General features: G+C 42.0%; 2 protein-coding genes across 6 annotated transcripts in view; both read left to right on the forward strand.

Annotated features, from left to right (window-relative positions):
* The window catches only part of fnip1 (folliculin interacting protein 1), a 43,943-nt gene extending 25,881 nt beyond the window's left edge, over positions 1-18,062 (forward strand). For all 3 annotated transcript variants that reach the window (XM_037119280.1, XM_037119282.1, XM_037119281.1), the window contains 11 exons: positions 888-959; positions 2,416-2,551; positions 3,169-3,370; positions 3,891-3,976; positions 8,026-8,172; positions 10,927-11,096; positions 12,551-14,252; positions 14,386-14,551; positions 14,981-15,181; positions 15,286-15,401; positions 15,711-18,062. In XM_037119280.1, coding sequence (XP_036975175.1) covers positions 888-959; positions 2,416-2,551; positions 3,169-3,370; positions 3,891-3,976; positions 8,026-8,172; positions 10,927-11,096; positions 12,551-14,252; positions 14,386-14,551; positions 14,981-15,181; positions 15,286-15,401; positions 15,711-15,789 — 3,077 coding nt within the window. In that variant the 3' untranslated portion in view covers positions 15,790-18,062. The remainder of the gene's footprint in view (positions 1-887; positions 960-2,415; positions 2,552-3,168; positions 3,371-3,890; positions 3,977-8,025; positions 8,173-10,926; positions 11,097-12,550; positions 14,253-14,385; positions 14,552-14,980; positions 15,182-15,285; positions 15,402-15,710) is intronic.
* Positions 18,063-20,907: 2,845 nt separating this feature from the next.
* The window catches only part of LOC119031093 (rap guanine nucleotide exchange factor 6-like), a 153,783-nt gene continuing 152,201 nt past the window's right edge, over positions 20,908-22,489 (forward strand). Inside the window, exon 1 of one of the 3 annotated variants that reach the window (XM_037119279.1) lies at positions 20,908-21,436. In XM_037119279.1, coding sequence (XP_036975174.1) covers positions 21,362-21,436 — 75 coding nt within the window. In that variant the 5' untranslated portion in view covers positions 20,908-21,361. The remainder of the gene's footprint in view (positions 21,437-22,489) is intronic. The other 2 variants (XM_037119273.1, XM_037119274.1) reach the window with 2 other exon arrangements.

Here is a 22,489-nt window from a genome sequence, read left to right on the forward strand (position 1 = left end):
ATTTTGCCCCAAAGTGTCGACGAGAAGGACATTTGAGAACGAGCAAACAGGCTCGGTGACATCCATATTATTGAGTGTGTTGTTGAAAGCTACATCAAAGCTGTAGATAGCGGCTGTGGATAGTGACAGAGAGTGAGTCCGTGAGCAACTGTGTGTTACAACAGAAGTGCTTTTAGCCGTTTTTGTTTGTGACACTTCCTGTTTTTGGTGTTACAAAACAATGGGCACCCTAACAGCATGACAGTCAATCAGTAACAGGCATTTCACAGTAGAAATTAGCCCTGCTCTTGTTTGGAGTCTTTATTTTTGTGACCTCCCATTTGACCTCTGATCTAATGCTGGTACAGTTATACAAACCCCCAGGCCTTTTTTATGCTACATTAAAACAAACAAAAAAACCTTTTCAAGCAGTTTCAGCCAAATCATGATAACAGTTTTGTTTCCTGGATATTAGTTGTATGTAGTAAAAATAATGATGCAGTTCGTTAGGGACAAATTGAACTTCAGTTAGATGGACCAGACATGGATGCTGAGGCACTCAAACCAATAGCTTCTGTATTGTTTGTGAGCTACTCAAGGCTCTGACTCTGTGGTGATAAGAGCATCCTCAGTGTGCATTGTGCTACATTTTGCTGATTACATTTTCTGTGTCTGACAGTTTTTTTGTCTCTTTTTTTTTGTCTGTCATCCCCCTTACTTCCCTCTTTATATTTTTCGCTTTCTCTTAATCTTAACTCTTTTCTTTCTTCTGTCTCTCCTTTCTGTTTCATTTTCACCTATCAACTTTTGACCTTTGTCTCACTTTCCCCTCTCCCCCTGAACCCTTTCCTTTACCCTCAACCCAACCCTTCATTTTGTCTCTCCATCTCCCTCCTCCCTTCCTCCAGGTCACAGTCACCCTATGGACATGCCTGGCCGAGGGCTTTACGACGAGAGGGACAGTGGCATCGCCAGGTCAGGTAGGTTAATGAGACTAGGAGCCAAAGCCTGGATTGACCTACACTCAACACTGATTTCAGCTCTTCGCTTTGAATTGCATTCACATTTATTCCTGTCAAGACCAAAGTGGTTAAGGAACAGAAAAGATCAAGTGTAAGTCAGGAGATGAATGACTAGTTTTCAGAGTGAAGCACTTCCTGGGTCATAACAGATGACCTGCTTTCACTTGACTGTTTTAAGGTCAAGAGAGCGAACAGTTACACAACCGTTGCATACTTTAGGCACTACATCAGCTGCGACTTCACTTGTGTGGTATGCAGATGCACATGCAAACAGTTTCCATTCATTAAAACGACCCATAGGTGCCCCCTTTTAAGGCTGACTGGGGTGTGCATGGAAAGAAATTGTGAGAAAGGTTGGAGATGCAAGATAAGAGACACCATCTTTGAAAGTTGAAGTATTTTGACCTAAAACCAGAAAATAAGTTGACAATGCGGTGGTTTAGGATGGTGTGGATTTGTTCACAGGGCCTCCAAGGCCCGGAAAGCCTTGCGCAATGGAAACTGACCCCTACCCCCCTCTACAACAACCACCATGCCCCACTGGCATGGCTGGCATGAGGGGAATTGTGCTTTCTGCTCAAACCCGGGTCACATGCAGAGGATTAAATATAGCAGCTCTCAAAACCTGCTACTAGTAAATGAGCTTCTAATTCGAGCTGCGTCCTCTCATCTCCACTCTCATCACCTCCCTGCTGCGGTGGGGCTCGAGAGCTCTTTATCTAACTCTGACACGTCCCTCCGTGAAACAAACCTCTCTCATCTTTTACTATAGCTCATCTCTAGCACAGTTTTCCTTTTTAACGTCACTCTCATTCACTCACCATGAAGTTTATCTTGCTTTATCTCTTCAAACACACACACAGCGATCACACACCATCTAAATGGCGCATGTAACCATTGATCAGAGCCCTGCTGAGTGGGCTGTAAATAACCCTGTGATCAGGGCTGGTATTCTGTGTGAGCGCGGGTAGGTTTTCATTATCATGCCAGCCTGGTGCTAAGCCAGGTTGTCCAACAACTGCAGCATGTGACTGTTACCAGACTATATGATATTAGATCTCAGATGAATGCAATCCAGAATGTGTTTTAGGTTAAGGGGCTGATTGGGTTTTGTGTGTTGTATTTGTTGTCCTTTTCAGGTCTTTGTCTTAGTAAGAACAGCTCTCTCTCTCTCTCTCGTGTGTGTGTGTGTGTGTGTGTGTGTGTGTGTGTGTGTGTACAAAGTGTCATTCAGAATGAGTAGCCCTACGCACTTGTTGTCTGACTCACTCTTGTCCTTTTTCTCTTCTGTCACCCACCATTCCCTCCATCTGTTCCCTGTTCTCCTCTGTTCTCCTTCTCCTCATTCTTGTGCTCTGAATCCCCCTCCTCCCTTCTTTCCTCCCCCAATCCCTCTCTTCGTCTGTCCCTTTAGCCTCTCTGAGCAGCCTGTTGATCACTCCCTTCCCATCTCCTGGCTCTTCCTTGACCAGCAGCTGTGCATCCAGCTACCAGCGCCGATGGCTCCGTAGCCAAACCACCAGCCTGGAGAATGGCGTCTTCCCTCGATGGTGAGACTCATATGTTCAAACATATTTTATATCAAAAGTGCACACACTTAAGAGAGTCTCTCCTAATCGCTCACCCACCTCCATTTTACTTCCCTTCCCCAGACCTCGATCAGGCTTTTGTGATGTTTATCTTATAAGCACTTCCTCAGAATCCAGCAGGCAGCTGGAAAAATGACACACTCCTGCTATAAACTAATAAATGCATGCACAAACACATTTGCAATGCTGTGACTAGACAGGATGCTGTGTCGGCCTGTCACTGTAAATGCAGCTGTCGGCCTCTGAGTGCTCTAATCTTCCAGGCACTCCAGTCCAGCAGCAACAAAGCATCTTGTTTACCAGCTGCAACAATAATTTTATTTATTTTTTAAAAGGCGAGGATTGAAATTTTTCTTTGCCTGGCAGATGTGCCCAGGTCTCTTTGAGAAAGTCAGCAGCTGTGAAAGTATTAACCTGATGCATAAGTAAAAGAAAGACTCTTCACAAAGGAAACCATAACAGTGCTCTAACTAGTTTTGAGTGGTAATATGTCAGCTGAAATGTATATGCGTACATGTTTGATTTCAAGGCAGTTGTATTCTCTGAAGCTGACTCAATGTCTGCCCTGTCCTGATCAGGTCAGTTGAGGAGAGCTTCAACATGTCTGATGAAAGTGGTGGACCAAGCCTTGGTGTGGCTCGGAAGAAGAAGATTGCCATCGGAGTTATCTTCATGCTGTCCCCCAACCCGGAGGAGAACAACCGCTTCCAGGATTTCTTTTTCTCGCACTTCCCTCTTTTTGAAAGCCACATGAACAAACTCAAGAGCGCCATCGAACAGGTGAATTGAAATATTTGACTGTGATTCTATAACTACTGCATGCTGTATTTTTGTAGATTTGAACACCATTGATTTCCTTGTTTGGATTGTTTTTAGTTCTTCCAAAGGGTATTTTATTGTTTCCTCTAAATTCTTGTCTTGTGTTTGTATTCTTGCTCACCCTCCTGATTGACACAGTGGACATAAGCTTGTCAGTGAGATCTATTTAGCAGTGAAATATGAATAGTCCCCAATGCAAACCTTAGACCCTCTGCTGTCGTAATGAGCAGAGTTGCTGTCAGATTGACTGGTCAATGATCGTACCTTTTTTAAATCTGTGGCTTTGTTTACTGGTGTCAGTGGTTGGCACAGTGGAAGCTCTGGATGGATTCCAGCTTTACCATCCATCCTCACTTCTGCCCAAACCCCCACCCCCGTCTCTTCTCCCTCATAAATTCCTTGCTCCGCCTTTCCACAAAACTTTGTTTGTCAACTAGAGTGCCAAATATCTCAAACACATTTGTGTTGTGTCACTCTCAAGGCCATGAAGATGAGTCGGCGGTCAGCCGATGCCAGCCAGAGGGCCTTGGCTTACAGCCGAATGGTGGAAGGTCTCAACGAGTTCAGGTTGGGCAACAACTCACATTCACTGTCTACAACACAGACAATAATCTTACATCATTTGTATTGACCTAATTGCCCTCAGGGACAACCTTCCAAACACATCATGTTTACTTCTTGTCAACTTGTCAACTTGTTAGAGAGTGTCTTTTACTACAGTTAGAGGGCATCACTTTATAACTTTGAAATAGTATAACTGAGATTATCCTGAAATATATAAGCAATGGATCCAGCAATATAGCAGGGCCTAAACCAGCCAAACATGATCACTCACTGTTTCCTTAAACCAGTTGCGATTACTGCATGTTCCTTTGTGAACTTTCAAATAGCTCCAGCTAACGCCATTGTGCTATTTGGTTTTATATGTACTGTGGCCAGACACTCATTCTTTCCCTGTGTGTACACAGAAAGGTCTCCACATCATAGAGACTATGAAAAATGTGTCGTTTCCAGCAAATTGATGCTGCACCTAAAAGACATCTGTTGATATCAATCGTCACTGCACGTTATGAGACATTTACGAACTGTGTGGTTTACAGGATTTTGGTTCCTGGTAGTGTGGCAATGTAGGCAAGATAGGATGCAGGAAAGAAAGGTATGAGTGAAAGAGAAAGGAGAGAGAACCTGCTGCACTTGTGTTTCCTCCTCTTAATTCTTGATTTTTACTTTACCTAGGCTATATCTGAACTGAATCTGAGCCCAAATTGATTTTCTCCCAGTGAAACAGCCTCTCACATCACACATTTCCCATGTTACTCCTTACATAAAGTTCACCCATCTCTAAAGTGCCTTACATGTATTTTATCGAAGAACTGGTCTTGTGAATTACCAGTAAGACTCTCATAATTCTCCTTAAAGTAGGTTACAATGTTCTCATACTTATCTGAGAGGTATTTTGCACATGCCTTTTATTCCAAGCATACTTTGCAAAGCTTGTTGGTCACCTGAATCATTTAGTTTGTTTTCCAAAAGTTTATTGTGTAGCAATTAAACTGTTGCTGATATCATCTGACATTAACCAGCTGATGCTGTGCGCAGACAAAAGAAGCATCTTATCTATCAGCATGGTTTACACAAGAACATGTGAACTTTAATACTTATTTTGTTCACAGCGCAATGATGAAATTAATTCTACATACATCCTAAAATGCACCTTTTGTTACAATGTTTGATCTTAATAGTTGACTCAAATGCTGGAGATAGTCCCTTGCTAGCATAGGCCTCATGAAACTTTTCAGTAAGCATTAAGCATTCTGTAAGAAGGTTAATTTATGGGATCTGAGGGAACAGACATGAGGTAAAGGGATTCTGTAATCCTGTCCCAGTTACTGATGCCTTGTGCTGAAGTGTCAAAGCAATCAATAATTAATGATTACTCACTGTGGTTTATGTGTGAGTATAGCGTGATGCTAATAGCTTATGTTGCTGGTAAGAGATGTTGAAATATGTTGTGTAACAAAAAGGAGAAACACACTGTTCCCTACCTGTCTTGAGCAAACCACAGGTGTTGCATTATAACTGCAGTGCATGCTGGGAGTTCTTACTTTGGTTGGTTTTGGTTGCGTTTAGGCAAGCTTAGCTGACCAAAGTTTTAGATGCTACCAGTTACTTCTGATCTCTTCACCATAATCAGCATTTGTCATAACTTGAAATCATAAATTTGTAAGGACTAGATTCCAAAATTGTGTGTTTGTGTGAGATATTCTTGTTAGTACTGTGTGACAGATCGATGTTGGTGGTACTCCCTAAAACACTCAAACCTATTTTATGTATGGCATGCCTGCTTCCCCCACTACTTTCACTTGAAACATGCACTCTGGCAGGCAGTTCCCTGTCTGAGGTCCCCTCATCGCTGCAGTCATATGCCTGTTGGCAGCCGGCCACAGCAACCCAAGCCTCCTGAGTGGCAACCCTATCTACCTCAGACACTGGCCATGGGCACCAGAATAGTAAATAATATGTGAGTGCCAGCAGGAGGAACGCTATTGCTCGGAGCAAACAAAATATCTGTAAAATCTCACCTTCAGACAGCAGCTAAATATAAGTGTAGCCACCTTTGCCATTAAGGGCTTTTGACTTCATGGAACATTACAGAAGGAAAGTGGAAGAAATGCCTTTGCCTGATGCTGCTTTGACGTTGTTGGAGGGTGGGCGCACACAAATACTCCCACATGCAGGCATAGATAAGCTGTGCACTTAGAAGAGGCATGTGTACATAAAAGTGACACCTGCCTCTATTGGGGTCATGTTAGGGGCTGCAAGCTGAAGCACTGACAGACACAAACTCACTTTATGCACAGGGAGAAAGTCTAATTCCCATTTTAACAAGACATAACTGATGCTAAGAATGCAGTTTTATCCTAAATTGAGATTTATCAGTGACTTGAACCACAATATGTCAATGAGCATAACTGTACAGCTATGACTTGGAATATTTACTAGGGTCACAGAAGTCAAAAGCCATAGCTAAGGTCAGAGATGTTTGAATTGCTGCCTTCCATAGTGAGGTAATTCAAATCTGGCTGATCAACCTGACACATCAGTTTAATTTCACGTCACAGCTGTGCTCTTTAAAGTTCACCTGAACAGCTGCTGCTGCAGAGAGGATGAGACGAGATCTCCCCACTGGCTCTGTGTCAGACGGTGAATGTACAGCAAGGTCAAGTAGGTCTTAAATGGGCCACAGATAAGTCAACCTGTTTATAACACAGGAATGAGTAAAGCATTATTAGCTCATTTGATGCTGCTGTCTGCATCATCTCTGCCCTGCTGACAGCAAGATGTAAAGAAGAGCCCGAGACATGTTTTGGGTGTGCTGACTGATCAAGCATTTTTCTGAGAACTGGAATCCTTGTCAACTATTACAGTGAACTTCTCTTAACTGTCATTCTGTTGCTTATTATTCATGAGAGGACAGGTCTGGGGTTACAAAAAAGAACTCCTTGCAACAACTGTCTTTTTTTAAAATTAGAATTTCCTTTTTCTTTTCACACATGGTTTATAATTTCTTGCCCGTAAACCAACACTACACATGGTGTGCTTGTTTTCCTTGGAAAATATATCAACCAAAAATAGCTTGATTACAGGAATACTGGAGTTCTGATGAAGGTCATTTTTACTGTGTGACACCTGTGCTTTCTCTCAGCATGCAGCCTGTCTGCATCTCCTCTGTCACTGGGCTCTTTATAGGTCAAAGAGTTTGTGAGTTTATTGCAGAATTAACTTTGTTTTACTGCCAGATATCATGTGCAGTTTCCTGTAAGACTAAGTCAAGCTCTGAAAACACCACAGAGTTTTTATTCCTTATCAGAAGGACCCTGACAGATCACCTGAAGTGAAAGTAGCAGGTTACTTTATTGCAGCTTATTTTATTATGTTTACTGGTTTAACTTTACTTTTAATTTTGCCTGGTTGTAGCTTGTGTTTGCTGAAGATTGCAGTTGTAATATGAATTAAGTTAGTATGTTACCAAGAGATCAGGGTAAGCTGATAAAACTGTCAGAGACACCTCACACTCTAATGAAAACTAGCAGCTGTTTTTTTATTATCTGTCCGTTTTTTCCTTTCAAACCCAGACTCAAGCAGCTGCGGTCCGTATTTCAGTTCCGACTAAAACCCGCCTGATTCTCAACATTCCTCAGGCTGTAGAGATTCCCCTCTGCCCCTGTGTCAAAGCTTGGCCCCCAGCCGAGACATGCTCACCAACACACCCCACGTTCCATGGAAACTCCAGTCCTTCTCAATGGACAAATGCCCCAACTGAGCCACATACAGATAGATATACACACAAACACACTGTACAGAGCAAGAGACTGGGTTGTGTGTGAGTGCGCGCAAGTTCGTTGGACTGTTACAAACACACATACACAACCAAGGGTCTCCCATTGCCTGAGTGCAGACAGCGAAGCTCTGTGAACTGAGATCTCTTTTGTTTACCCCAATAGACAATAACGTGCCTGTTCTCTCTCTGTCTGTTTTCTCCCTTTTCCCCCCTCCTCTTTCATTCGCTCTGTCCCTCTTTCATCCACACCTCCCTTGCCGTACCTCATCTCCAGGATGACCATCTGCGACCTCTACACCATGCCCCGCGTGGCTGAGCCCGTCTGGTTGACCATGATGTCTGGAGCATCGGAGAAGAACCAGCTCTGCGGGCACTTCATGAGGGAGCTCTCCCTGTTGATGGAGCAGGCCTCCAAGAACCAGTTGAGTGTCTGCTTGTACTTATACCTGGTCCCTACCAGCAGTCACAAAATATCTAAAAATGTTGAAGGAATTTAAGAGGTTGCATCCTAAATGGGCGTCAAGGTGAATTATATCATAATTCCTTCTTAAACAGGTATATATCATGTCACATAGTGGTTTTTAGTGGTTGTATGGTCCACAGTTATTATTTTAAACTAAAATTGTAACAAAAAGAAAAATAAACAACAAGCAAAACTAATTACACAATAGAAATGTACGTAAATTTATTTTCAAGTTTTTCAAGAATAATGGCTTTAACACACTTTACGACTTTCAAAATTGTCTGATCGTTCTCCTTTTAACACAACACAACTGCCTTGTAGTCAAGGAGTCTTATGGTCGCCACACTACGTGATTGATCAGTGACAAGGCATCACACACTACATGAACACACGTGCCAGACAAGACGGCAATTTGACAATCCAAACACTTCAGGTTGTGCGCTGATGTGCTCGACAGCAAGGTGTTGTTTTTGCACTGAAAAAGTTTGATTGCCTGCTCATATTGTGATTTATCAAAGGTCCATTGTTACACATACCAAAACAGTGTGTATTTATTCTGATATTAATTATAGTTTATTATTGTGCTTGCACCATATGTACTAATGCCTGGCATATGACACACTGTCAAGCTATCCCTAAGCTTCTGGATCTGCTTTTTGAAAAGGTCACAAATGCTAACTGCCGTTCGCAAGAGCATGCACCAATCTGCTCCTGATTTGGGGCTTTTTGTTAGCGAGCTCCCAAACCTTTGGGGACTGCACAAACGGCTAAAATCTTGTAATGTGACTTGGCATAAGTTGCCAGGTCCATATATTGTTAAGGGTTGGACAATGAAATGATGGTTGTAGCCCCTTAATGCTACACATGCACAAAAACACATACAAGTATTTGAATTAGAAGCATTTAGTGGGGCATTTTCTCAATACATTGTGTGTGTATGTGTAGCTACGTACTTGACACACATACCTTGTCATAACAAAAACACTAAAACTACTGTAAAACCAAAGCTAAACATGTAAAAATTAAACTTTTATGGAAAAATGGAAACTAAACTTAAACTTGCAAACACACTATGTAAAGTGTTCCCCCTTATGGATCTTCTCTGAGCTGTAAGGCATTCAGAAGCAGACAGGAATTGAACAAGCTCGCTGATATGAACAGGAAAAGACATTTAACAGTAGTAGAAATGTAAGACATGCATCGTACTTCCTTTCTGTTTCACACACGCGCACACACACACACACACACACACACACACACACACACACACAATTTCTGTGGTCTGTTGCTTCCTTTCTTTTACACACACACACACACGCACACACACTTTCTGTGGTCTATCTGTCCCTTTTTTACGCTCTCTCACACACACACACACACACACACACACACACACACACGCTGTGAATGTTTCACCCTCTTTGCATTTACTTGTCTGCCTCAGAGGGAGTGAATGAGAAGATCCCTGCCAGTCTCTAATTGCTCATTGTTGCTATTACAAAGCCACGGCAAACCACTGCTAATTGTACATTTATGAATTGGTAGAAAGACTTTTATTGAACATGGCACCCGTCTTCAGTACAGATGATTTTAAGTAGCATTCAGTTTACTGAATTATTACATCAAGTCATCTTTAAGGTCAGGAATAGTTGGCAATGTTTTTAAAGGATATGTGTATTTCTCTGGTCTTAATCACAGAGTTATACATTAGAGATTAAACCTGTATCTTCTCTCATGCTGTTGTAAATGCGATGTTTGCAGGTAATGATTTTTCATTAATTACTCAAAGTCAAGTAACTTTTATTTATGCAGCCCAAAATCATAATCGCATTGCTTCAGCAGGCTTTACAAGCTGTACAGTGAACATCATCCTCTGTATTTGGATTGTTTTATATTTTTTTTAAATGAAGATTTAAGTATACTATCAAATGTTGTCTATTTTTTTTTATAACATCCGCACCATACTACACCTTCCACTATGTTTTCTCATAGTCTCTGAATCCCTGCACACTCTCTAAATGACTATGAAAAGAAACTGTGTCTCCTAGGCAACCACTGGTGTTTCTTTAGCAGCGCAGCATCCCGGTTAAAGTCATTATTTCCCCCAGCACTAGTAGTTAGAATGACTACCATGCATCTATGTCTATGTTATGTTGACTTGTATAGCATCCTGTTTCCCTGGAAGCCATTGAACTTACTGTATCACATCATGTCTTTTCTGAGGCATCCAGTCAGTGTTCCCATGACTGATGGTTTTGACGATGCCGCAGTCGCATCTGTGTTCTAGCACGTGATTGAACTTGACCACCATGACAGTGTTGAGTCATGAGACAGGAAGGGAAGTAGACACTTGTGGTCAGAACAGGGAAGTGAATCATGCTATTGGAATGTGTGTGTGTGTGTGTGTATGTGTGTCCTTTATGTGTGTATCTGTGTGTGTGTGTGTGTGTGTGTGTGTGTGTGTGTGTGTGTGTGTGTGTGTGTGTGTGTGTGTGTGTGTGTGTGTGTGTGTGTGTGTGTGTGTGTGTGTGCAAACAATAGCTGTCTATGTGATATCCAGTAAATGTCACACCAAAGTTTTCCATTTAGCGAGACACCTTCTCAACTTGCCAACAAAGGTCAGGCGGGAAAGAGGAATTTCCGAGTGCACCCAGGAAGTAAATTTTTTTTATTCTCTTATTTTCTCTGCTAACCAACTGTTTGTTATTTCAGATTCCTCCCTGCATTATTGACAGCCATCCTGACCAATCATCTGGCCTGGGTTCCCACAGTCATGCCCAATGGGCAGCCTCCAATCAAGATCTTCCTCGAGAAACACTCTTCCAAAAGCGTCGACATGCTGGCAAAGACGCACCCCTACAACCCGCTGTGGGCACAGCTAGGTGAGGAATTCAAACACATACACACAAACACAGAGTTGAATGTACCTTTGCTTTCTGTCAGAGCGCCTGGGGAGTCAAGTTAAACATCTGTGTTTAGTCTTTCTTTGGCTGAAACTTCAAAGCATCCATTCCCAACTTGTCTTTACCCCACAAACACAAGTTAGGACAAGAGACAAGTTCTTCTTTGCATGAAATTCAATCATATGCAAATAAACTGTGTTAACCTACAAGGTGTTCCCGAGCCCACGTAGTTATATCCTTCATACAATCATGTGTTTCACAAAGTAATAAACCTCACCTGATCATGATACTGTCACCTGTTACCTGTTTACCTGTGGAATGTTTTGAATAAGTGTTTTTTAAACATTCCACAACTTTCCCAGTTTCTTGTTGCCCCTGTCCCAGCTTGATTGAAACATTTTACTGGCAAAAAATAATGAGGTTGAAGATGTGAAACATCAAATGTATAGTCTTTTTACTGTTTTCAATTGAGTTCATGATAAAAATGATTAGCAAATTGCCACATTAAGGCAAGTTAATTATTCAAACAGCATCCCAACTCTAAATATGAAATTTTCAAATGAATATATATTACTACAATATTTACAACAATTGGATATCAATTCTCCATCTATACTGTTAAGGTGCCGATGTGTTGAGAATTGTACACATCACATTTCCTTTAGTTGGCCATGTGACAACAGTGGAAAATGCTTATGTCAACAATGCCTGCTGACGTATAAGTAGCTCATTTATGGGTGCATAGAGTAGGAAATAATGTGCTATAAATACAAGGACATCTTTAAGTACATACCCACACTTTGACCTAGAGTGACACCAAATGTAAATATGGTGAGGTCATGGAGACACCTAGTGGTAATAGCTGAGAACTGCACACCAGAATAATTTTGTCATGTGAAAAAAGATGGGAGAACCCAAGGTAAACAAGAATGTTATGTTATGTGTACTGCTATTACCTGTTATTTGACTTGGGGTAATTGATCTTGTGTACCTTCATTTAATCCATTCCTTTTTTATTTTATACACTATACTGCTGCTTTTAACACCTACTTTTCCTCTCTGTAGGACCAATAAATGATTGTATTATCTTATCTTGAATTCAGTTATTTGCTGACAATTGGTCTGTGAATTATTTCCTTCCTCTTTCATTACATCTTCTTATATTTGGAGCGAGAGAATTGCCTCTGGTTTTTGTAATAGCTTTCAGTTTGGGAAAGTGTAGTTTCTGTGAGTTTTTGTCATAAAAACAATATTTCCTACCTTACTGAGTTAAGAAATAATGCCATATTTGGCAAACTACTCACATTTACTTTTATTTTCCGATACAAAAAATACTGAAATAAACGAAACTTGTTAAAAACATAAACTAATGCATCTCAAGACCTGTTAGATGATGCTAATGTTTAGTCTTTTTTCCCCTTCACTGTGTGTAGGTGACCTGTACGGGTCCATTGGGTCACCGGTACGACTCTCGAGGACAGTGGTAGTTGGGCGCAGACAGGAGCTCGTCCAGAGACTCCTCTATGTCCTCACCTACTTCATCCGCTGCTCCGAGCTGCTGGAAACACACATGCTGGACAGTGCTGAGGATGAGGCCATCGTGATGCCCGGCTCCCTCATTACAACTTCTCTAAGGAAAGGAGAGGTTGAGGAGTCGGACTACGTCCTGGTTACCGTCCATAAACCCAGTGGTGACTACTTGTCCCATGGGGCCCACAGCCGACCAACGGAGGCAGAGGACAGCAGCTACCGTTCAGACAACAGCCTCCAGAGCAGCACATACACAGACGCAGAGGTGGAGCACGGGGCTAGGGACACACCCAAGGAGGAGGATGAGGATCAGGAGGATGAGGAAGATGAGGACAGCAGCGAAAGTCAAGGGTCCAGGAGCAGTGTGCTTCAAACAGAATACAGCCAGGGTAACAACCCTGTTATCAGGACTACAGAAGCAGCAGAATCTGGCGAGCTGCACCGGGAGACGAGCAGCCCGCTGGCCACTGAAGCCCGACTGGAAACAGTGCTCCGTGTTGGCTCGGCTTCACCCAGGGAGCAGGTCTGTGTGCTGGATACAGAGACCAAGGGTGACCTGAAACTTATCGTCCCATCCATACCTACAGTGCTTGCATCAAGTGCATCTCCAAGTCCTGTCACCGCAGAGGGTAAAAACTCTGAGGCAGAGGCTGGAGTGGATGCAGGCATTGGGAACCAGCCCACCAGACTGCTGGCTCCTCGGTCTTTGGGGATCCCTCTAGAGAAAAAGCCCCCAGATAAGAACATGGCTGCTGCAGTGCCAGTACCTGTGATGGGGCCGATGACTTTGACTCTGACAGAAGAGGAGGAGCCAGCGACAAAAGTCACTTTCCTCATCGGAGACTCCATGTCTCCTGAGTCAGACACAGAGAGCCGCAGGAAGAAGGTGGAGGAGGAAATGAAAAAGCACAGGAAACACCTCAAGGACAAACATCTACTTGCCCAGCAGCTGCTGCTGCAACAATCGCACCTGCATAGAGGAGCAGATTCAAAGACCAGCAACACCAGTGCATCAGAGGACCAAACCAAACAGACCAAGGCGGCTCCAGCCCTGCAGCGGGTGTCCAGTAAGTGGAGCCCAAACTGTATGGATGATTTCGATGAGTATTTCAGCCCAGAGAACCCCGTGGAGACAAGGACTATAGATGATTTGGCTAAACGACATGGGGGCAGCACCACAGACAGTATGCGCAAAGACTTGCTGGACCCCTCGGGAGTCCCAAGGCCTGGTGAACTTGGGTGCTTCAAGGTTGCAGGCAGGAGCCATGGTTTGGGTCTCTGTTTAGGTTCAGGTAATGGAGAGGCAGGCTCCAGTAGGAAGAGAGACACTTTGCTGGATGTTCAGAGAAGGTGCAGGTGTGGGTCAACAGATTCATTCGACAACTGCTGCTGCAGGGGCTGTTCTGCTGAGCAGGACCAGGGTCTTCTGCTGTCGGTCCCCGTCCCCCAGGACGGAAGCAGCAACAGCAAAGAGGACCAAAAGCGTAAAGAGCCCGTCAGTGACTGGGAGATACCACGCAACGAGAGCTCTGACAGCGCACTGGGAGACAGCGAGAGTGAGGACACAGAGGACTGGCAGGAGGAGGTGCTGGTGCCATTCCCGGGGTGAGTAGAAGACCATTGATTTATTGATAGACAAACTGGGAACTCTGCTATGAAGTGCTGTGGTTGTAATGAACACTCTGGCAGGACTTGAAAATAAATTATGAATATCTACTGTTAAATGTTTGATTCATAGGTCAAAATTGGTTGAGAACTACTCAAAGCCAACCATTGCAAACTTCGGCCGCTCTCTGTTTGGAGGCTACTGCCCCACCTATGTGCCAGACTTTGTCCTGCATGGGGTACCCAGCGACGAGAAGCTCCGGCAGAGCCTCATGGCGGAATTAACCCACGCTGTTCAGGTAAAGGACTGAAGTGTTTCTAGGGAGCTATACTTTTTCACTGCCAATACAAATTACCAGGGTTCCTGTGCAGTATGGGAAGTAAGGAGTTTGATTCAGTAATAACCACATTTGAAATATTGGGAGGAAAAAAAGAGAAGAAAGTATGGAAAAATATTAATTTCCACACAATTACTCCAATTCTATATACTGAAAATTTGAATGTCTTTAAAAAAAATGTGTACCACTGTGTGAGATTCTGCCAAAGTGAGCTTGATGTAGTCAAAAGCAGCAGCCTCTTCACCTCAATGTCCAAACCTGCAAAACAGTTAACCAAGGCATAAAGGAATTATTGTATCACTGCTCTGTATTCGCTCTCATTTACTGTGTGTACAGTAGTTCGAGATACGCGTTGAGAGAAACATAAATGTCTGTTCTCATCTTCTGCAGCATCCAGTTTTGGACGAGCCCATAGCAGAGGCCGTTTGCATTTTAGCAGACACAGACAAGTGGACGGTGCAGGTGGCCAGCAGTCAGAGACGAGCCACAGATGTCAACAAACTGGGGAAGGAAGTCCTTGTGTCCAGCCTGGTGTCCAGCTTATTGCAGTCCACTCACCAGCTCTACAAACTCAACCTCTCACCCAACTTTGTATGTTAAATATCTCTGTACCTGTTGCTATGTTTGCACAAGCTCAAATGCTGTTTTGATTGTATTGACTGATCATGTTTCTGTCTCTCTCCTCTCCTCCTTAGTGTATAATGCACCTTGAGGATCGCCTGCAGGAAATCTACTTTAAGAGTAAAATGCTTGCTGAGTATTTGAAGGGCCAGACGAGAGTCCATGTGAAAGAACTGGGCATGGTCTTAGGGTAAGCATTTGACCATCTCAGAGCTGCTGTGAAGCTGTACTTTGATATTGTGATTTTGTTATTTGATGGTGCCCTGTGGAGTTTTTGACCACTGTAGCACTGTGGAGGCATGTTTTATGAGCAGGTCTCTGCTTTTGTCTTGTCCTTGCACATGGCTGATGCAGTAAACAGCGCAGTCTGTGGTTTCACACTATTCCACTGATGATTTTATACACAATGTTAACATTCTTCTAAAATGTTCAGAGTTTATCTTGAAGTAGACTTCATAGATGTTACCATATCCTAAACTTTGCTCTGATCTCTTTGCAGCATTGAGTCCAGTGACCTTCCCCTGTTGGCCGCAGTGGCCAGCACTCATTCTCCCTACGTGGCTCAGATCCTGCTATGAGACTATAAAGGCACGGAGGTCACACGCAAGAGATCTGCCCAAGGAAACCTGTCAGACGTGGGCGGGGCCACTTTGGCCCAAAGAACGGCCATCCAAGCTCCGCAGCTGAGCCCCCACCCCCCGACATGTTTCCCTGACCCGTGGGCCTGGGCTAAGTGGGATCCTTTCTCTGAGCCTGAGTAGTGCACATCTTTACGGACCACAGCCGGCGCCTCCCCTCACCACACTGCTGCTGAATTTGTTGCAATGCTGATGTTGCACCACAGGGTGGAACTAGAGACCACAGTCCCACAGGCGGAGCGGGGCTCGAAGCATCCCTGAAACGACCTTCTCCTGTTGTTTGAATGTTTCTGGACGCTTTTTATTTCTGGACACAGAAGCCAAAGACTTTACTAATTTTTCCAGTTGAGAATGAAACTTTAAGATATCTAAGATATCTTCAGTATAACAGCAATGGATTTTGTTTCTTCTACTGCTTTTTCTTTTTTTCTGTACAATCTTAAACCCGGTCGTACAAAGTGACGGATTTTAAAGGAAACAGATGGACACTTTTAAACATTGCTTTGAGGTAAATATCATCGAGAACAGTATCAATCTTTTGCCAATAATGTCATTTTGTTCATTTTCATGTATTTGTTTACAAGCCAAATTTCCCTGAGATATCTCAACGACAACTTTTAATTATTTTTTGTCAGATAGCGATGCACACCTGACTTTAAAGCCTATTTTCTAGCCATGTGGGGGCGTGCAAACGATGCTCTCTGTGATTTTTGGTTCAACAAATTGGTTTTGAAATGGCAGGAAATGGCTTTGACATTCTTATCACAGGTACAGCACTACCTCAGATCTTCATATGGGCAGTAGATGACACACATTTACAGTCAGCCCATAGAAAACCCTGAGGTCTCCTTTTTAAGCTCTTTTAATCAGAGGAATGTCAGCGTCAACCTGTGTGCAGACTCTATGCTGTGTTCTTTGAAAAAGGGAAGGCTGTTTAATTCCTTTGGATGGTTGTCGACACAACAAAAAAGGAAGAAAAAAACATAGTGTTGCTCCAGAATGTGATTAAAGAGGAGGGGTCCCTTTCTACTGTGGAAAACTAAGACATGCATCACCTGCGTATATTTTAAAACAAAAATGCTGAAATATTTTCACACTTTTATAGCTTCCCCGCACCTTTATACGATGTTTACGGCTTCGATGTTTGCTGCAGGGCGAGGAGGAGAGGAACACAGTCGGCCTTACGATGGATTAAAATGTGTGTCGTTTAACACTACTTTCAAATGTTTGTACTCATGAAAAACACACAAAATACAAAATGAAAGTAGCAACGTTTTCTTCTTTTGTTTTCTTTTTGATTTTCCATCACGGATAAATGAGTTTGGTTGTGTTGTCATGCAACCAGGGTGCGATTTGCTGCTCACACAGCTTCTGCTCATGGATCCTCTCCAGGGTATAAAGTGTAGCCTGCAGCTGCCTTATTTCACTGTTTTCACTATTGTTTTCGCTGTCATCAGTTGACAGCATTGGAAAAAATATATTCTATGTTTTCTGTATGATGGTTGAGAAAATGTTTTTAAATTCCCCAATGACTGACTGCATTTTTATAATAATAAACAGTCAAAAGCAGAGAAGAACTCAACACGATGCCCCATAATTGTACTGTGCTTTTATCCCCTTATGAGGAAGACGGACAAAGTTTAACTATCCCCAAATTTCTAAAATTCTTACTTAAAGACTGGAGCATGTCTGTTAATGACCTTCAGGATCACAGTATGTTGAATGGTTTATATTGCCAGAGCAGGAATAACCCTGAGAACACTTTCTTTCTATGATCTCAAATCGCACCCTGTATATGACCCGAGTCTTAATAGGAAGCATGAACGCATCACAGGCTTCTGGAGAGCTCATTTTGCTGGTAAAACTCGATACACACACATACATATGCGCTTGTTACTGTATTGAAGATGCTCCGCTGTATCAGCCTACATTTTGTACAACCCAGCCACTATGTTTAAAAAAAGGTATGAATTTATCTTCCCCTCCTCTTTGTATGATAAATAAATAATAATTATTATAATAATAATAATAATAATAATAATTATTCAGTCGCCCACGGTTATGTGTAACGATTCATGTAAACTGTACATACTCAGTTTATTTCCATGTATTTGTACAGAATGTCTTTTAAGAATTGTCTCTTCGAAAAATTATTTTTTTTTCCCAATTTTATGGGAATGTTGTGCAATAAAGATGCCGATGTTAAGAATTGACGTGTCTCTGGAAAGTTTTTCTCGTCACAGTTTTAAAGGAAAAAATCCTGGAAGGACGTGTGAATGTAAAATAATGGTTTTCCCAAAGCTGGAAACCAGACATCCAAGAGCTGTAGTTCAGATCCAAGAATTGATGAGGAGAGAAGGGAGCAATAAAAGTTTGTACTGAAAGTGGATGCACACAGTGTTAGCAAGTTTAATAGACACTGATCAGGCTTTAAAGGGCAAATTCACACAAAACAGGAAATTTCATCTACTCACCTCTATGCCAATGCAAAATCAGAGGAAGTTTTGTAGTGAATTATTCATTCTCTGGAGTTTTACAGCAAAACAGCACTGCAACATTCTCCTGAACAGCTGAATTAGATGGGGACTTGTTTTAAAACAGAAAAAAAGAACTCAAAATATTAGTATTAGTATAGTACTATTCAGAAAGTCTGAAAAAATGTTGGTACAGGAGGTAAGAAACTTTTACTGAAGTCGTGTATGATAAAGTCAGTGTGTCATTTCCTTTGACTGCCTGTCCGTCGCTCAAATACTGGAAATGGCCATTAACGTGTTGTTCAAGCGCTCTCCGGTGTTTCTTCATTTATTTATTTATTTAACCTCCAGAGTCCAATCCATTATAATGTGTCCATTGCTTTAAAACTGTTTCAAACGGAGTACAGAAGTAAAACTAGACATGAACACCACTTTTGTTTGGACTGGTGGCAGTGTTCAACATCTGGATCGCACATTTGACCAACTTTGAATTTACCCCCCTGAAACTGACTCCACCCAGCCCCCGTCAACGCAGCACAGGAGAGAAAAAAAACTCTCTCTCTCTCTCTCTCTCTTTCTCTCTCTCTCACACACACACCGCAGTTATGCAATAAAGGAAGGAGTGTCCCGGCTCAAAGCAAACGCACTGGCAGGCAGCTCATGTCAATGTGCCTCCTGTCAGGGAGAACATCGCTGTGATCAGGCTCCCTCAGTGAAAACACGCGACAACAGACCGCCTCGTTTAATCTGAGAGAAGTACTGCGAAACTGGATGTTATGGCAGCTTAAAATACATTAAAAAAATAAATAGAACAGAATCAGTGCGTGACGTCCAATTTCCCACTAAACAAAAAAACAAAACAAACGTGGATGTCTTCAGACAGCTGCTGCTGCTGCTTTTAAACTGTAATCTGATTACTCCGCAGTTTGAGCAGCGATCTGACTTCACAGTGTATGGAGTCAGTCAGAGGGAGGATCTGTGCCGCATTCAGGGACTCAGCGCGAAGCTCGTACATTCGAGTTTCAAAACTCGTAAAGGCGTTTTTTAATTTAATGCCATCAAGGCTAGGTTTAAGAAAAAAAATAAAAAATACATACACATTATTTGTTATTATTTACATAGAAAATAACCTACTAAGTAAGGTCACTAATTTTATGACCCACTTTTGCTACCATGCAGTACTTTTTTTCAATCGCATCGGCTACCTGTCACTTTCAATTGTTTCCTTCCACCTGAAAAAAAAACAACAAAAAACAAAATATCATTTTCTGTTTTGTTACTCTCTGTTGCCATTAACCTATATAGCCTAACATGTTGTTCAGTGACATATTTAATTGTACCCAAAGTCGTACTTAAAGGCGCAATATGTAGAAATTTGAATCGTCTTCATTGACTGATTTTATTCATACTTTTTTACTTTGCTTACATTTGGCGGACCCTGCCACCATTCTAGCTTCAATCAGTGTGTGGGGACCTTATTTTCCTCTCACATCAGCTTATTTATTCACTTAGAAATTTTAGAATAGAATAGAATTTTAGAATAGAAGAGAACAGAATTTTTATGATTACCTCAGTTTTAATTGTCTTCCCCAAAACTACGTAGTGCCCCTTTTAGACTTTGACTCAAGTACTATTGGTATGGATGACTTCAACTTTTACCAGAGTAAAGATTTAACACAACATCTTTACTTTTACTCAAGTATGAATATACATAATTCAAGATTCAAGATTCAAGATTCAAGAAAACTTTATTTATCCTGAGGGAAATTGTCGTGCAACAGTAGTAAAACAAAGTGAGAAAGGAATACAAAAGTAATAAATAATGGTAAAGTAATAAATAAACAAGTTACTAAGTACACAGAATGCAATCCAACAGTGAGCAGCATAAAATGAAATAAAAAGTACACAATAAGATTGAATAAAGTGACAAATAGTATACATAATAGTATAATAATAATATAAAATATTTTACAACACTGCATAGCATGTGGATGGAAACATAAATCCAACCTATTTAGTGACGATTTCCACAAAGCAGAACAACCATATTTGGTGTTGCTGCTTTCTGCCTCTCAAGCCATTGGAACAACTGAAGTGTAAGAAAGGCTGCGATTAAGTGAGCAAAGATGTTTTATTCGATGTTCTGTAGCTGTGATAAGATTTTATGGTTAAACTTGAAGACTTTTTCCTCAACAAAAGTTATTTGGCCTCATAGTATGGGCTAGATTTATCAACTGTAATTTCTTTATTTGCTGATAATGTAAATCTTACATTATCCGATCGATAATTTATCTGTATGATATATATCGTGCATCCCTGTATACTATATTAAATAAACCTTTAACCCTAACTTTGCATGATTTCATTTTACCTCCTCTTCTTTATCTTGTTTTTATTCTAACTATTTATTGTATTGCAATTGGTGTTCATTAGTCTCTAAACTTGTTTTAATATATTTTTTTTTATTTCGATCACTTGTAAAGCACTCTGAATTGCATTTTGATTTGTGCGAGAGGTGCTGTACTAATAAAGTTGGATCGATTGACAGATCATGTGTAGCCGTACTTATAAATCGCCAAATTTCAGACAGCCTCTGAACGCAGCCTCCTCTCCGGGCGGACAGATGTCGTCAACTCTCCGCACTCTGGAGGAGGAGGGATCTAAATCTGAACTCCTGGATCTGACGGACTCCAGCTACCGCGGTGGATATTTCCTTCTACCAAAGATGAACAGGATTCGACACGGCATGTCCCACAGACCCACCTTCCTGTTACACTTCACGACTCTCCGCTGTTTTTCGGCCGCGCAGTGAGTGGAAGAGAAGTTTGCCTCTCTCTCCTGGAGGAGACGGAGCTCTCCCAGTCGGTCTCCCTTTTTTTTTTTTTTTCTTCTTTTTGGGGAATAAACTCCATCCATGCTCGGCTCGGCGAGGACAAGACCCGCTGGGATGTGAGTGAGTCCAGCTGAAGAGCCGACGAGGAGACGAGGAAAGTGAGGTCGCCTGTGAAAGTGAGCGGTGTGGATCTGAAGCCGAAGTTATGAAAATGACCGGAGCCATGGAAACTTCTTTCAAACTGGCTTTAAAGAAACCGCCCTCCCTGCGGACAGCAGAGGTAAACAAAACCAACGTCCTTTTTTTTTTCTTTTCTTTTTTTAATTAGCATCGTCCTGCTAATGTTAGCTAATTTCAAACTGTTGCCTCACCTCCACACTTGACCCGTGAGTGGGCTGTGAGTTAAACCAATTGAGAGGAAGTCACTTGTGGCTAATTATTTAGCTGTTAATTGGGACTTTTCCATACAGTCACATGCTAATTAGCACACGGCGTTCAAGGCTTAATTGACAGGATAAAGCTAGTCAGTTAGCATGTTGTTAGCATGTAGTTAGGCAACTCTAGTTGGACTCGAGCCTGGCAGGAGCAGCTGCGATTTCACATGGTGAGGAGCAGAGTCAAGTAAAAAGCAGGACAAAATGTATCAGAGGCTTCATGTGGTACCCAGACTGTGGTGCAGGGCCCCAACAGGGTCCTCTGAAAGGGTGTCAGGGGCCCCCATTGAAATGGTGCTTATATTATTTTAAAGGAACACTTCACCCAAAAAAGGGAAAACTCAGTCTTGGTCTACTCCCTTTCATGTCGATGGAAAGTTGTTGAAGTCCCCTTGTCCACGAAACATTTCTGAAACTTCACAGCAAGAGAGCTGATAATTTTTAGATTCCCGCTTGAGTTTTCCCATGATGTTTGTCACTCTGAAAGATAATTGATCAAGTCAAAGGAATGAAGTATTAAGAAATTTAAAGTAGAAAACCATCTATTTTTGCGTTAAACTGCTTGGTTGAACGACATCGTCCTCCTTGCCGACATAACTTTCTGCTCAGCAACTAGCTAACTCCATTTAGTTTGTCCAGTTTAGTCTAAGTCTCAGGAATTCTCACAACTGCATATTGATTTGAAAGGATTTTACTTGCCCCCCGTTTTTTAATTCAAAATTTAATTCAGAGTGGGTTTATGAGCTCGATTGTGCATCGTCTTTTCAAATCAATTTGGGAACTTTCTGCTTCCAGAGCATAGAATTATGCCAGACAAGCTGTGTGGAGCCATTTTTAGTAGTTTTTTTTGTTATAAAACAAGTCAACATCTACTTCAGTAGTTTACAGAATTCTGCAAC

Source organism: Acanthopagrus latus, chromosome 13 (assembly GCF_904848185.1).
Source record: "Acanthopagrus latus isolate v.2019 chromosome 13, fAcaLat1.1, whole genome shotgun sequence".
Classification (NCBI taxonomy): Eukaryota; Metazoa; Chordata; class Actinopteri; order Spariformes; family Sparidae; genus Acanthopagrus; species Acanthopagrus latus.